The sequence below is a fragment of the Pteropus medius genome, unplaced genomic scaffold, assembly GCF_902729225.1.
Source record: "Pteropus medius unplaced genomic scaffold, Ma_sr-lr_union100, whole genome shotgun sequence".
Taxonomy (NCBI): Eukaryota; Metazoa; Chordata; class Mammalia; order Chiroptera; family Pteropodidae; genus Pteropus; species Pteropus medius.
This window is the reverse complement of record NW_024355521.1, coordinates 1,092,515-1,108,791: the sequence shown is the minus strand read 5'-3', so window position 1 is coordinate 1,108,791 and position 16,277 is coordinate 1,092,515. Positions and strand designations below refer to the sequence as shown.

At 55.9% G+C, this 16,277-nt stretch overlaps 1 protein-coding gene across 2 annotated transcripts in view; it reads left to right on the top strand.

The window, feature by feature from the left end:
• The window catches only part of SDC3 (syndecan 3), a 37,277-nt gene extending 21,854 nt beyond the window's left edge, over positions 1 to 15,423 (top strand). Inside the window, exons 1-6 of one of the 2 annotated variants that reach the window (XM_039858701.1) lie at positions 3,116 to 3,193; positions 4,810 to 4,878; positions 5,956 to 6,073; positions 7,649 to 8,250; positions 10,157 to 10,448; positions 11,320 to 15,423. In XM_039858701.1, the coding sequence (XP_039714635.1) occupies positions 3,131 to 3,193; positions 4,810 to 4,878; positions 5,956 to 6,073; positions 7,649 to 8,250; positions 10,157 to 10,448; positions 11,320 to 11,486 (1,311 nt within the window). In that variant the 5' untranslated portion in view covers positions 3,116 to 3,130 and the 3' untranslated portion in view covers positions 11,487 to 15,423. Of the gene's footprint in view, positions 1 to 3,115; positions 3,194 to 4,809; positions 4,879 to 5,955; positions 6,074 to 7,648; positions 8,251 to 10,156; positions 10,449 to 11,319 lie in introns of those variants that run through there. The other variant, XM_039858702.1, reaches the window with a different exon arrangement.
• The last annotated feature ends 854 nt before the right edge of the window (positions 15,424 to 16,277 follow it).

Genomic DNA, 16,277 nt, shown 5'->3' with positions numbered 1-16,277 from the left:
AACTTGCCCCTGCTGGGTTGCTTTGAATTTGCTGCTTAACCTCTCTGGGCATTAATAGCCTCCTGTGAGGCATGGGTGTAAATCATCCTGATTCTGTTTCTCTCCTGAAGATGGTGAGGCTTAAATGAGATAAAATCTTCAGAAATAATAATAATGGGAATATCGACATATAACTAACAATAATCGCAGCTGTGTTTATTTATTCAGTGCCAGTGCTGGGTCCTGAGCTCAGCCCGTTACCTGCGTCGTCTTATCTGATCCTCATGGCAGTGCTCGTTTTGGCAGCACCTAGACTAAAATTGATGCTCATAGCCACTCTATGAGCCACATCTTGTTATTATCATCCTCACTTTACAGATGAGGAAACCGAGGTGCCAGAAATTCAGGGGCTTGCCCGATGTCCCACAGGTAGGAAGGGGAGTTGCTGATTGGTTCTGGCTTGAGCTCTGTGCTCTCCAGATGGGGGAGGGCATGCGGTGGGGGCTGCTCATGAGAGACTCTAGCCTTCCCGTCTTGGCAGGAGGCTGGGGGCAGAGGGAGGTGCCCTGGCTTTTTCTTCTGAATATGTCCCATGTTCAGCACTCAGAGCGAGTGGCTGTGGAAGCGAGGGAGGGGACTTACCTGATATCTAGCTGCTCTGGGTCCCTCACCCATCCTAGCTGTTCCAAAAGGATCAGATAATGGTGGGTGGTGAATGTGGGGGGTCCTCTAATTGCTATGGGAGCCTGAGGTGCATCTTTGGGGTGAGGTCAGCTCAGAAGGAACAATGGAGGGGGCAGTGAGGGAAAAGGGCAGGGACATGTCAGTCCTTTGGGAAGGTGCCATGTCTCGCCCTGGGATTGTGTGTGTGCCTGTATGTGCCCAGGAGGGAAATTGTGCATGGTGCACGTGGACAGTGCACGTGTGTGGAGGGGACAGGGGAGTGCAGGTATCAGGGGCCTGTTGGTGGGCATCCGAGAGAGGAGATCGTACATGTGATGAGTGGGTGCTGGTTCAGGGGTGGGTGGGTAGAATGGTGTATGAGAACATGCGGTGTGTTTGTCGTGTGCTAGAGTGTGCGTACAGTGTGCATGGACATTGGGTGTGTGTGGATGACTCGGCAGTTCTGAGCTTGTTCAGGGAGTAAGTGGGGCTGTGGGTCATGGGTGCAGGAGCCCTGGCTGAGCAGCAGGTTGGAGGTGGCTCTGGGCAAGGATTCCAGAGACTGAGGACCTGTGCTTGTGTCCAAATTCTAAACTCCAGCCTCAGTGTCTGCATCTGTGAAATGGGGATAATAAAACTCTGGGAGGCTGTGATGACGGAAGGAGGCAGCATGGGCACTGTGCTTCCAGCGCCTGATCTGGAGCAGGCCCTCAGCAGTAGTGGGCAGAGGTCTCTAGAACCCCCTGAGGCTCCTTAGTGACTCCCCTGGGGAGCTCAGCCCTTCACTGGCTGCTCAGAGAGCCTCCAGGTGGGTGTCTGGTCTCTGGGATTGGAGGTGGCCAGAAGCAGAAGGCTCAGTGGCTTCTGCAGTGGGCGTGCTCTCCCGCCTGTGCGTGGTGGGTATGGGGGATGCTAACAGGAGAAACTGTTTACAAGTCGTGAGCTTTGCGTCAGAGCCTGAGGGTGTCTGTCGCTCTGTGCAGATGCGTGCAGTGGTGTGCTTGGACATGGGGAGGGGTTGGTGTGTGCCCTGGGTGAGGTGTGTGCCACTCATGTGGTTATGAGATTTTGCCGAAGTTTATGTCGAGCATCTGTGGGTGGGTTAGGTGAGGAGCAGGGTGCAGTTGTGTGTCTGTGTGTGTGTGCATGTGCAACTAGAGGTGTAGTAAAAGGATGAGCCTGTGATGCTGTGTGCCAGACAGTATTGGCCATGAGCTAGGATGGGTACACAGGTTAGGGTCGGTAAATGTTGCTCATAATTGTGTGTGTGTGCGGGCGCGCGCGCGTGTGTGTGTGTGTACAGCTGTGTGTTTTTGTAGAGTGTGGCTGGGATGTGTGGTGTGTGCACGAGGATGTTGCTGGATTGTGAGCTTAGGGCATGCACGTGTGCATGTGTATGTGTGTGCTGGGTGTGTGGGTATGTGCATCAGGCACTATGGGTGTGATTACACTCCTGGAGGAGTGTAATGAGGGTCTGGAGCCCACAAGATCTTGGGGCATTGAAATTCAGTTCTCCTTTCAGGGAATGGCATAGATAATTATAATTATGCATGGATTATGCAAATGGGAGGTCATTTAGGGGTCAAAGGCTGTTTGTCACCCTCCTCCTCTGACATTTTGTGACTTCTGAAGCTTTCTCTGCTGCCTCCCAGGCTCCCTTCCCCACCCCCATCTCTTTCCTCTCTCCTTTTTGTCCTCCTGGGAGCTGCAGCCACCAGCACCCCTGCAGCGTTCCTGGAAGGGTCTCACTGAGCCCTGGCACCCAAGCTGGCCCAACGAGGGGTAGAGATGGCACTCAGCCACCTTGAGGGGGGCACTGGAAAGATGGCATCTTGCACCCTATCTCCCACCCCCACAGGTTGCAGGGGTCCCCAGCATTAAGCTTCCAAGGGCGAGTTCAGGTGTGACTAGGCTATTGGCCACCCCTGCCCCCACCCAATGTGGGGGCTGCTTATTTTTCTGAAAGAATGTTCCGTTGGATGCTGGTTTGGAAAATCACTGAGGTGGCCCCTTCCCCAGCTTTGTCTGATGAGCATGCAGCTAAATTAAGATGTGAGAGAATTTTCTCCCTCAGCCTCCCACTCTCGCCTTCTCTCTCTCACACAGGGAGTGTCCTCCCTTCACTCCCCTCTCCCTGTCACCACCCACCTTGCCCCTCTGACCCCTGGCTTTCCTCTGTCTCTGCCTCTCCATCCCATGTCTCTGCCCTCCCCCCTTCCTGTCATCCTCTGTTTCCTCCATGATCTCTCCTCTTCTGCCCCCTCCCCCGCCCCATCTCTGCAGGGAGCTGGAGCTCCTGGTCCTTAGCATGGAGGAGATGGTCGTCATGGTAACGGTTGTCATGTCATTGGCTACTGAGTTGGGAATAAATAGTATCTAGGTGAGAGCTACCTGAGTGGAGGCTGATGGGTTTATAGACGATTCCATGCTTGTCTCTGAGCCTCAGAACTGCACAGCATGTGCCCCCCACAGTGTCCACCCCCCATGCATGTGCCTATTTGCACCCAAAGGCACACCAACACACGGTACTTCTCTGTGGCTGAGTATCAGGGTGTGTATATGTTCTCTCTGTGTCTCCGGATGATTCAAGGGTGTGGTTTTGGGGGAAGTGGTCTTTGGATTTCTACAGGTCTTTCTGGGAGTAGGATTTTAGGAGCTGCTGTGTGGCACTTGTCACTGAGAAATCATGAGGACTCCCTATTTTGGCTCCCACATTTACTCTAGTTTGGGGGTCCTTAGGGACCACAGACTTCTTAGAACCTCTCTTCACAGCAAAAGGTCTCCCAGCCACTCCCTTGCTTGCCTAGAAGAACAGAAAGACAGTGCAGATGGTCCTGCTCAGGGGAGGAGCCTGAGCCCTCGGCCCTGCTCCATCCCCATCCTGCCCCGTGGCCCTGTGGCAGGAGCTACAGTCTCTGGCTTTAGGGGGCTTGCCTAAGGACTGAGCAGTCTCCAAGAGTCTCCACCTTAACTGGCCCAGGTTTGGAGGCTGGCAGTGCGGGGAGTCTTCTAGCTTCCTTAGCCCAGGTCCTGGGGGTTTGTTATTCTGGGCATTAGGGGTGGAGATGGGAGCTGGGGAAAGTTGGACGATAGCTGCTCTGAGCTTCTGGAATGTCTAAAATGGAGGAAGACCCAGCAATTAGTCACGGGAGCAATTACACTAATTGTTCTACTCTCTGACTCACTGGTAGCAAGTAAATACTGATTAATTCATTACTTTGAGACTGTGTGTGTGTGAGGGTGGGGGTGGTGGATGTAACAGAGTAGGGGTGGGGGGAATCTCCTGGCCCCCTGCCCTGGCTTCCTGCCCTTACTGGCCTGGGTAGGGCTTTGGAGCAGGTGGTTGAGGCTGGGGGCAGGAAGCCAGGATTGGGATCCTCTCTCTAGCTCTGTATGAACTGCAGAAGGAGGCCTGTCGGGTGGGGTGTGAGAGGCCGAGCACAGAACAGAATGCGGGATCCCTCTCCTGCTCACGTACCGTCCATGGCTCCCCTGTCAGTCAAATAGTGTGGATGCTCAGACCTGCTGAACTGCTGAGTTTGGTTTTCACAATATTCTGATATGCAGTCAGGATAAAAAGATAAAGTCATCAGGTGTACACTGAAAGCCTTCTGTGATGGGGCTCCCCCAAACTCAGTTCCAGCCTGCTCCTGCCCCATGAATTGGTCACACCTTCCAACTCCAACTCCATCCCTTAATAGATATTTCCTAATACCTACTATGTGCAAGACACGGTTCTCCATCGAGGTGTGGTTTAGTGGGGCAGGAGCAGTCACCAAACAAGTCCACACCTGAGCAGACACAGCTCACAGTAGTGGTGGATGTGAATTCAGAAGCACGAGATGTCCTGACAGATCAAATTAGTAGGGCTTCTTGAAAGAAGTGGTTGGGGAGTAGGAGTTAGCCAACATAAAGTTACTGGAGGATGAAGGGATGAGAAGGAAGAGTGTTCTGGGCGGAGGGAACAGCATGAACAAAAGAGGCAGGAGAGACCAGGAAGGAAGAGAAGGGGTCCAGGATGACTGGGACCCAGTGAATGCAGAGGGAGCCGGAAGAGGCTGGAGGGCGGGCAGGGTCAGCTCTGAGAGCACAGGCTGCTCTTCCCCACCTTAGAGCCTTTGTGTCTTCTGTTCCCTTTGCCTTTCTCTCTTTATTTCATTTGTTAAGACCCAAGTGGGAATCTTCAGATCTGAGCACTGGGACTCATCTCACCTTCCTCTGATAAGCTCTCAGGAGGTAGGTACTGTGGCTAGGCTCAGTCTGGAACCATGGTCAAAGGCGTGGCTGGGGGTAAGGCCAAGCTTGCCCTTCACGGGAGGTGCACACTCCTGTCTTAGGTATCCTTAGTGCTGGTTCTCAGCCCAGGGTTGCGATGAAGAGGGATGGTCTGGACCCAAGAATCCCAGCTCCCTGTCTTCCTAGGTATTGACTCTGGGAATTCTTGGGTCTAGCGAGCTGGCCCCTGGGAGAAGCCTTCTCAGCTCTCCTGACCTCCTGAGCTGATTCTGCCTTTGAGCTCTTTCGGGGGGAGGTGGGAACGGGGACTGACTACTTGTTTTGGGGAGGACCCAGGGCCAGGGCCGGAGCCTGTACTTTCTCCCCACCCATCTTTATCGAAGGAATTTCCCTCCCAGAGCCCCAGATCTCCCCAACACCATGTCTAACTGATAGGACTAATTGCCCTGCCTTTAGGATTTTGAGGCGTGAGGCTTCAGGTCCCAAGCCGAGTCTGAATCTCATCACATCATGTGTTCTCTGGTAACTTGGGGCAATTGGGCCTCAGTTTTCTCCTCTGTGGAAGGGGGCTGATGACATTGGCCACATCAAGAGTAACACTGACTTGTGCTCAGCACCTGCTGCATGAGGTGTGCTCAGCATCGCGTATGTATTAACACAGTGCACGCTCTCAACAACCCAATAAGGCAAGTGCTATTTGCTTGTGAGTAAACCGAGGCACAGAGAGGCTAAGTAACCTGCCCCAGGTCATACATTTAGTAAGTGATGGAGCAGGGACTCAAATCCAACATTCTGACTCTAAACCTGCTTCTGCTACCTAGTGGTTCTGATCAGGGGATGGGAGAGTGACTGAGGTCCTCGGTGGTGGCCATCAACAAGATGGAGCTGCTACCCTGGCCCTGGGGTGGGTTGGAAGTGGCGATTAGGCCCACCCTGGCTCTCTGCTCACGTGGAGGCCCCATCCAATACCATTCCTCTGTTGTCACTTGGTTCATGAGCATGTCTGTCGTCCCTCTGGGTGTGTCTAGGCTGCTGGCCTCAGGTGCTGAACCCTGTGCCTGTCTCTTCCCTCCTTAGGCTCAGCGCTGGCGCAGCGAGAACTTCGAGAGGCCTGTGGACCTGGAGGGCTCCGGGGACGATGACTCCTTCCCTGATGATGAGCTGGATGACCTGTACTCTGGGTCGGGCTCGGGCTGTGAGTACCTCCCCTTCTCTTTCTCTCCTTTTGTGTTGTGGTGCCAATGTCTTCTGTCTCCAGCGCCCCACCCACGGCTTTGATCCCAGGGAACCGGAATCGCTGCTGGCTCACTAAAGTGATGGGGTGGAGGAAGGGAGGTCAGGCAGGGGTATCTCATGGACCTCAGCAGAAGAAGGGCCAATCATCTCCCTGGGGATGGAATCAGGGCCTTGAGGCTTCTGAGCCCGGGACTCCAGCACCCCAGGGTTCTGTCTCTCCCAGCTCTGCATGCTCGACTTGGGTCTCTCTGCAGACCTCCGGCTTTTGTCGGGGGAACACACATGCCCCTCAGTAACCCAGTTTCCAGTACTGTTCTGACTTGGAGGAATTTAGCAGCCACTTCTCAGTTTACTGGCAAATCCTTAACAGAGACAATTCGATTGGCTCAGCCCCTTCCGTCAGATCCTCTGATAGGCTGTGGCCAAAGGTGAGGTTAAGGCAGTGATGGGAAGGGTGCAGCCTGGTTGAGCCAGGACCTGGGAAAGGCCTGCAGAGGAGTGGGAGATAACGGGGGGTGTGCTGAGTGCGAATCCCGGCTTCGCTACTTAACAGCTGTGCCACCTTTAGCCACCCTCCCTCTCTGAGTCTCTCTATTCTTATCTGTGAATGGTGACAAATATACCTTCTTTTCAGAGTTTCTGGAAGGATTCAGCATAAGATGTCAGGGTCTGGCACAGAGAGGGAGCTCTAAAAAGAGAGTGTGTGCTGAGATTTGAGCCCCATGAGAGGACAGGTCTGGGGAGATGGTAGGAGGTCTGCGAGCCATGGAACTGCCCCCTTTCCCCGCAGCCCCCTGCCTCTAGTCTCCCTACTTTAGCCTACTCCTGTAAGCCTCTTGCAGGTTGATTTTCGTTAAATCCATTTCTAATGGGTCATGTCTCTTCTCCCAAGTCTCCCTGGCTCCTCTTCCTTCTCCTCTGCCTGGTTCAGGTTCCCAGGAGCTGGCTGCAGCTTCTCTCTCTCTCCTCATTTCCTCCCAAGTCCCTTCGCTTGACCTGGCTTTGAGTCCTCCAGATTGCTCAAGCATTCCCTTATGAGAAGTCTCATTCTCCCTCTTGCCCTCTGCCTGTGCCTCAGGAGCCCTTAACATACCCACTGCCTGTGCTCGTGGTAGGGCGTACCCAGGTCTGACTCTTCCCAGAATGTCCCTCCCATGTTCCCCCCAGTCTCCTACAAGATTTGCAGCCAGTAGGCCCTTAGTTAACCACTGCCTGGATTCAACCTGCTATAATCTCCAGGCTGGATGGGCTAGAATAGTCAGGGAAGACTTCCTGGAAGAGGTGGCCTCCTAGAGGACTTTTTGGCTAGGCAGAGAGGAGTTGGGGAGTATCCACTAACCATCTGTCAGCCAACTGGTAACCTTTGGCCAGACTGTACCTTCCTCCTTTCCCTTGTCTTGTCCTGGGAAAATTGTGCAAAGAGTGAGGGTTGGGACCCCCGCACCCCGTCTTGATGGCCGTTGCTTACCTGGGATCCTCATGCCCCCCACAATCACCCAGCTCCCCAGCTCTCTCCTCTCCCTCACCCTCTCAGACTTCGAGCAGGAGTCAGGCATTGAGACAGCCATGCGGTTCAGCCCAGACGTGGCCCTGGCAGTGTCCACCACACCTGCCGTGCTGCCCACCATGGACATCCAGCCTGTGGACACCCCATTGGAAGAGCTCCCCTCTGAGCGCCCCACCCCAGAGCCAGCCACTAGCCTCCCAGTGGCGACAGAGGCCCCGGAAGAGCCCAACCAGAGAGCCACCACCATCTCCACTGCCACGGCTACCACTGCTGCCACAACCATAGGGTCCCCCACTGTGGCCATGGTGCCTGCCACAGTGGCCACCGCCACTCCCAGGATCGCTTCCACAGCTACCACCTCTGTCATAAGGACCACCGGCATACAGAGGCTTCTGCCTCTTCCACTGACCACGGCAGCCACAGCCCAGGCCACCACCCCAGCGGTGCCCTCACCTCCCACCACGGTGGCTGTCTTGGACACAGAGGCCCCCACACCCAGGCTGGTCAGTACAGCTACCTCCAGGCCAAGGGCCCTTCCCAGGCCGGCTACTACCCAGGAGCCTGACATCCCTGAGAAGAGCACCCTGCCCCTGGGGACCACTGCTTCTGGACCGACTGTGGTGGCTCAGGTGAGAGGGCTGAGAGAGGACAGGAAGTGAGATCAGAGTGGGTGGGTTAGGGTCTGGGTGCGGGGAGGATGGAGCTGGGCAGGGGTGAGGACTGGGCAGTTCTGGAGATGCGCCAGACAGGGATGGCGGGGGCAAGAGGGGCATGTGGCCAGAGGGCCAAGGCTGGGTGAGAATCGCAGCATGAACATGGCGGTCAGAGGTTGAGATGGGTGGGAATGGAAGAGGGACAAGGCTGAGTCTTGGGATGTTGGAAAGGAATTGGGTGATGTGTGTGTCGGTGGGGGAGGGGTCAGGGGCCCGTGTGTTCTGGTTAACAGCACGGACGTAGGAGCTGGGCAGCCTGGGTTGGAATTCTTCCACTGCTACTTTTTAGCCATGTGACTTCAAGAAGTCACCAGTCCTTTCTATAACTCCTATACCTCTGTTTCTTTATCTGTGAAAAGGAGAAAATCAGAACGCAAATCATAGCATTGAGAGAATTAAGTTTCCTGATATATCCAAAGTGTTTAGGACAGTGCCTGGCAGTAGTAAAAAAAACCGAAAAGTTTTGGTATTGTTATTGTCATCACGATCGTCATTATTATTAGTCTGAGGGTGACTAAGTGGGCAGTTTGAGAGGGATACTTGTAGCTTACGTTTGTGGAGTGCCGCCTGGGTGGCCGGCTCAGTGCGATGCACTTTACCTGTGCCATCTCTTCTCTCCTCACACCCTCCGCCTGAGATGGCACTGAAGTCATCCTCCTTTTCCAGGTGAGGCTGGTTTTACAGCCGGCGACGGCAGTGAGGGTTTGAACTTGGCGCTTGGCTCCAGAGGCCGGGGCATGCGCGTGGAGGGTATTATGGGTGGCGGATAGGAGACCGAAGGGAAGAGGATCAAGATGTCAGGATGCCAGGGGTGGACGGGGCCAAGGAGATGGAAGAAGTTGCCTGGTCCCTGCTGGGTACGCCAGGCAGTGGGGGGCTGTGGTGACACTGATTGTGCTACTAAAGCCCTTTGCAGCCAGCCTCACAGAGGAGGGCCTGCAGGCTGTGGAGCTGCCTTCAGGTCAGCGTCAGCCCCTTTGACTCCCCAGTCAGACCTAGCAGGACCCAGGCCCTGCCCTCAGCTCCTCTGAGCAGCAGGGCAGCCTGGTGTTTCAGAGCCGCTTGGCCAAGCAGGAAGGGAAGACAGGGACGGAGCATGGAGACCAGGTCACAGGTGCAGCCTCTGCACACAGACTCTTGGCCCGGACACCAGGCTCACCCTCTCCATGTCCACCTTCTACATCCCTGCCCTGACCTCATTTCTAGTCCTGTGCCATGTGGTGGGAGCCATCGAGATTCCTGGCCACTGGTCTCGTCCCCTGGACACTTGCCCTTGTGGGGTGTCATACTCTGTGGTTGGGCCCTTGGACTGACCCCCAGGCTGAGACTCACGTCTGCTCTAGGCATGTAGACTGGGGACCAAGTACATAACAGCTGCACCCAGCGGTCCCCTAACTGAAACTTGACAAGCGTACCCCAAGGCAGCTGGAGGGGGAAGTGACGGAGATGGATGGGGACAGGGTGTGGCCGACTGAGAATAGAGGCAGCATAGTATATGGTTAGAAACACAGATGCCAGAATTGGATAGATCTGGATTTTAGTTTAGCTTCTACCACTTACTAGCTGTGTGCCCTTGGGCAAGTCACTTAACCTCTCTGAGCCTATTTCCTGTTGGGCGTAATAATACCTCCTTCGTGGAGATGTAAGGGCAAAATGCCCATAATGTGTGCTTAGCACAGTGCCTGGCATATAGTGAATGCTTGGTAAGTGGTAGCCCACTGGAGTAGTTGTGTGTGTGTGTGTACGCATGTGTGTGTGTGTGGCTGTCCCGTGACCAGGGTACTGGGGCCTGGCTCCTGGGCTCATGCCACCCTCCCTTCAGACCCCAACTCCAGAGTCCTTCCTGACGACGATCCAGGATGAGCCAGAGGTGCCAGTGAGCGGAGGGCCCAGTGGGGACTTTGAGCTGCCAGAGGAAGAGACCACGCAGCCAGACACAGCCAATGAGGTGGTGGCCGTGGGTGGGGCTGTGGCCAAGCCGTCGCCTCCACCCGAGACACTGCCCAAGGGTGCCCGCCCAGGCCCCGGCCTCCTGGACAATGCCATCGACTCGGGCAGCTCGGCAGCTCAGCTGCCACAGAAGAGCATTCTGGAGCGGAAGGAGGTGCTTGTAGGTGAGCTTGGCCTGGGAGTAGCCCAGGGTGGGGCAGGCTGGGTGTGAGTTTCCTAGGAGGGGAAGGCTGGGGAATTCGACCCCCAGGACCCACCCTCTGGCTTCTCCTCCGACCTTCTCCCATCCCAGGGTTCGACCTTGATTTCATCCTACCTTTAGCACTTTCCTCAGCGCCCCCTGACATCCTCCTCAGATTCTACCCTCGACCCTTGCTTCCCTGGGCCATACTGGTTGACCCCTCCTGGACCTTACCCTCTGGACTTTAATCTCTAATCCCAGTTTTTGGCCTGACCTACCGCTACCCTTGACCCCAGCCACGGAAGACCTGCCCTGGCCACCTCTCCTGAAGGATCTGGATTTGAGGTCCAAACCCTGCTCCCTACGTAGGAGCACCGTGGCCTTGGGCAGGTCCTTCACCGCCTCAGACTCCCCTTTCCTCATCTCTAGAACAGGGGTAATCACTTTGTACTTAACCAGTTCTTAGTGCATGCCTGTTCATATATCAACTCCTCTGTAGTTGGGACGGGCCATAGTTTAGTCGGTGGAGTTTTTCTTTCCTAATGGTGTGTAAAATACTGGAGCATCTTCAGACTAATGGCACTGTACGTTGGATGGGGACTGTAGCACGGCCCTCGAGGGATGTGAGGCTTTGGTGCGTCAGTGTGTTAGGTGACTAGAACTGACCACCAGGCCGCAGTGAGGGCTGTGAATGGCATCCAGTGTTGGTATTATTAGAATTGACTCCAATTCCAGTCTCGGATTTGAGTCTCCACCTACCTAGGGCCCTGCCTCCTCTTCTCAGGCTCTACTTCCCCCCCGCTATCCCCCTCCTGCCACCCCTGGGCTGTGACCTCTGCCCTCTTCCTCCACAGCCGTGATTGTGGGCGGGGTGGTAGGCGCCCTCTTCGCTGCCTTCCTGGTCACCCTGCTCATCTACCGCATGAAGAAGAAGGACGAGGGCAGCTACACGCTGGAGGAGCCCAAGCAGGCAAGCGTCACGTACCAGAAGCCTGACAAGCAGGAGGAGTTCTACGCCTAGCGGAGCCTAGCGGAGCCACAGTGCCTCCCCAGAGCCTCAGCGCCGCCCCTCTGCCCAGTACCCAGCCCATCCCACCAGCCCTGGCCTGAGACTGGGCCTGGGAGGGAGCCCCAGCTCATCTCTGCCTGCCCTCCCCAGGTCTGCTCAGACTGCCAGCCTCGCACAGATCTTCCCTGAGGGACAAGGGGCTCTGCCATCTGCCCTAGACTGTGCCCTTACGAATTCATCTCTTGTCTCCCCCACCAGCCCAGGGCTTTAGGACCTCATGTCAGATGGACAGGAGGAAGGAAGCTCCTGATCGGCTGGTGCAAGAAGGGGCGAGGCTTGAGATAGGCTTGCACCCCAACTTGGCCCCGCAGGGCTGGCCGAGCTCTCCTGTTGGGGCAGAGAGGCACTCTGGCTGGTCTCTAGGACAAGCATTTATAAGCTCAGCCCTTGAGATCATCAAGACACTGCCACCTTTCGCTCCTGTCCCAGGCCTCCTCTTTGCCTGGGTGAGAGTATGTCCTTTGTTGCCAGCCTGTTTTGTTCTGGCTTCTCCAGGGTTGTGGGGTCACTCTCCCCTCATCCCCGCCCACCGCACATGCACTGAAGGTTTTTACCTTTTTTGCAGTCTGTTCCTGAGGAATTGGCTTCCTGAGGGTGTCCTGGCAGCCACTGGTGAGGAGGGCTGGGCCGCTCAGCCCTTTTGCGGGTGGACTGCATAGATATCATCTTCCACAAGTCACACATATTGTCACACCCGGAGACAGAAGCACGCAATGACAAAGTCATACGCAATCCTGACCACACCACCAATCTAGACATGTCATAGACACACATTCTTCCAAAGATGTTTGTTCTCATGCATTTCTCATGCACCCCCAAATGCTTATGACAATGCAAGACACACGTCATCGTTGCCCAGTGGTGACGGTGTGGCCTGCCTCCCTCTCTGTCCCTCCCCCTTCCACATAAACACACACTGTGGCACCGTACACGTTGTCTCCAGCTTTCAGACTCACTGGGGAGGGTGGGATCAAGCCAGACCATCAGCCCATATTGGGTCCCCTGAGTTGCCCTGTTACACTCAGTCCTCACCACAGCACCCACACCAACCACAATGCCATCGACCCTGGCGTGTCAGACACAATCCCGTGTAGATGCACAGTCTCACCCCACATAACCCAGCTCTAACCCTGGAGGGAGACAGGTGGGCACTTTGCCTTTCCTTGAATAAAGTGCGATGTGGAGTGGGGGACATTGCCACAAGCCCCTGCAGGGCATTGCACACCAGCCAGCCTGGCCCCACTCCTGCCTGCTTCCTCCCCTCTAGCTTGCAAAAGGGTTGGTTTGGGGCCAGTCCCTCACTAGCTGGGAGCCTTGCTGAGGAAGGCTGGTAGTTCTGGGAATTTGGCCTTGGGCTGGGGAGGGGTCTGAGTCTCCCAGGACCAAAGGCCCAGGTGGGGAGGGAGCATGTGATCTAGCTTCTGGTTCTCCTGCATCCCCCTCCTGCTCTGAGCTAGGGGCTGACTCTGCCTCCCAGGACACAAGTCTCCAAAGTGCCTGTGAGGGTGGGCCCTGCCGTCCGGGCCCTCTGCACCCTCTACCCTCAGCCCCACCCCAGGGTCCTCCTCGGGCCTTTCTCGTGGACACCGTTCCCTTACTTGGCCAAACAATCTGGCATTTCTCCTGACTGCAGCTGGATGGACCCACGGCTGGAAGCACCAACCAGCTGCGAAGCCCCAGGCCAAGGGCTGAGAGCAGGTGGGGTGGGGGTGTCACAGGCCCAGCCTGCCTCCCCCTTCTTTACTCTTGCAAGTGGGGCCACTTCCGTGGGTCTTTTAAATGTGGGGTCACACATCTCCTTTGGGGAGGGCATGCTCGGCGGGGGCTCGTGGAGCCAGGAGATGCGTTCCAAGTGGTAGTCGACTGGTGCTCACACCCCGACCTCTCACCCCCAACCCAGGTTAAAGTCGGGAACCCAGATTTTATTTCTGTTCCTTTTTTAAGATACACGGGCCACGGACTCCTGCTGGATGAGGGGTGGGGGCGCCTGAGGCGGTAAAGGTGAGGTTCCTGGGGGGCTTCCACAGACAGTCTGTCCCGCCACCCTCCTTCCAGGCTGAGGCTCCATATTTCAGACCCCAAAGCCCCTCTTAGCGGGGCCTGGATGCTTGTGAGGAACCCAGCTGGTCCCAGCCTTGGAGGGGGTGAGGGATGGGGGGAGGCACCCTGTGCCCACAATCTGTTGAAGGTGTCCTGGCCTCAGTCATCCCTGGAGCAGAAGGTGGAAGATGGGGGCGCCGGCAACTGAAGTCCCAGCCTCCCTCTCCCCTGCTCTCTGGTGGGCTGCTGTCTCCTGGCAGCAGCTCTGGTGAGAAGGCCTGGGCAGGCCAAGGCTGAGAAACCAGGGAGCATGGAGTAGAGAGGACCTGGACCCCCCAGAAAGCCCAGGGATGCTGGGACCAGAGTAGGAAGCCGGTGGCGGGAGCGAGGTCCAGCACGGGATGCGTGGCTTGGGTTTAGGCTGGCTGCAGTGGGCTTGGACTGTCCTGCGTGGGTCCAGTCTGGCCCCAGCAGGCCTCTTCACATCTGAGGGCTGGCTTCTAACTTGCGGCTTGGGGCTTTGCCTCCTGGTACAGGCCTCCTCTCTGTGTCTTTAGCGTTTGAGAAAAGAGGCTGAGGACCTTGTCATGGAGACCTGAACCTGAGACAAATGTCCAGGCTTTATCCTCATGAAGTTTAACTCAGTCTGACCAGCCCAAATCCACTGCAGCCAGCCCAAACTGGGCAAGGCAATCCAAGAAAGAGAAAGAGGTTTGTTCAAAGGATGAGCTGGAGCTCTCCTAGGTGCAATGTGGGTGTAGGGCCTCACCCACCCGGTCTGATGCATGCAGGGCCCACCCAGATAGGTCACAGACACCCCAGTGCTCCTGGGGAGGGTATCCTGTGGGCCCTGGCATTTTCTGGAAGCATGGCCAATGCCAAAGGAGAGGGGACGTGTGTGGCTTGAGAACCTCTCTGGGACCCTGGCTGTCAGGGAGCACAAGGCAGGCTGGGGCCTAGGGAGTTGGGGGTTATGCCCACCCCCAGTTGTGATTTCTAGTGCCAGGCTCTGTTTCCCTAGCGGGCCACAGGGAGCACCTCCTGAAAGGCTGGTCCCCTTGGTCACTGGAGGTGGATGGGCGGTAACCAGGTCTGTGGGCATTGGCTTGAGTGCTCAGGCTGGACCCCTTCCCCGCTGCTGGGGTTGGCAGAGTCATCTGTCCAGGCCTCTAGCTGGGTCCCTGGGCACAGGGAGCAAATCCATCTCTGTTTCTCGGGGCAAGAGTGGCTGCTGCCTCCTCGGCTTTCTGACTGTCTTCTCCTGACAGCCACCACCCTGGACTTGCTTCCCTAGGCCTCCTGCCTGTAAATAGGAGCCCACAAACTGTACAGATTTACAGACGCTGAGACTGGGCCCCAGAGTCATTGGCTAAGGGCTGATGGCCCCAGTGTCCCCCAGGTGCCCACCTGGCAGCTCAGTGCACCCGGCCCCAGCGTGGTGAATGCATGTAAATATTTTTCGTAGGCAGCGTGGCTCCAGAGAGCCCCCTGAAGACAGTGACCCTCCTGTGTGTCCTTTCTCCTGTACAGAGCCCTCCAAGAACCTGTCCTGGGACCAGCGGGAGTTTGTCCTTCCCTGTCCCAGGCCTTCCCTGTCCTCTCTCCCCATAACCTGTTTATTAACCACACCTGTCCTGAGTTCATGGCCAAAACTTTGAATAAGAAAAAAGTGGAGGAAAAAGACTGGAAAAAGACGAGGGTGCCTGCCCCGCTGTGGGCGCTCACCTGTCCCAGCCTTGTGAAGGAACTGTTTGGATTTTTTTGTTTGTTTTGTTTTTTGTTTGTTTGTTTTTTAACACTTCCCGTGCTGTGCCCATTTATAAGAGGAAATAAAATTAAGCTGAAACGATGTAGTGTGGCCAGAGTGTGAGATAAACATGGAGGCCATTGGGGGAGGGGCCCCCCTTGGACCTCAGCCACCTTCCACTTTAAAAAGAATGGAGAACCAAGTGCGGAGAATTGACCAGCAACCCCTTGTGGGAATTATGGTGAAAGCTGCTGTTGGTTGAGAGCGTTCGGAAAACCACGGAGCTGACTGTGGTGAAGCTGGGGTGGGGGCTGTGGTTGAGTCGGGGCCGGGCTGTGGTGGTTTTGGCACCTTGTGGTCCACAGGGGAAGAGCTGTGGTTTCAGGCCATGCAGAGTGAACCTGGGGGCCACAAGATGTTGGAATCAGACTGGTAAGGCAGGATGGCTTTGGGATCTGGTAGGCCTGGTTTCAAGCCCAGGTGACATTTCCTGGTTCCGACTCTGGAGAAGCTACTTGGCCTCTCTGAGCCTCAACTTTCGTGCCTGTAAAATGGGATAACAGTGAACTCCATCGCTTAGATGGAATGGATGTGCAAGGGTTATGTGAGGAGGAGCACTCGGCACAGGGCCTGGTACAGCCGGCGTCAGCTTGCAGGGTCTTTGACGATGGCATCGGGACAGACTAGAACCCAGAACAGGAGAAACTGCACGGCCTGGAACCACTCCTGGGACCACAGGGACAGAGAGCTGAGAGGACTTCTGAGCTGGCCCGGGGCCCCTTGGTGTAAAGTCCCTTCTTTAGGGCCTCAGCAGGAGATATCCCTGCCCTGCTTGCACACCTCTTGGACAAGGGCTTTATGTGTCTTGGGGACCAGTGGGTCATTCTACCTGACGAGAAGGCCTTTTTTTCAGCCAATCTGCCTCTTCAGTGTTTCCCTTTTCCAGTCCCCATTCT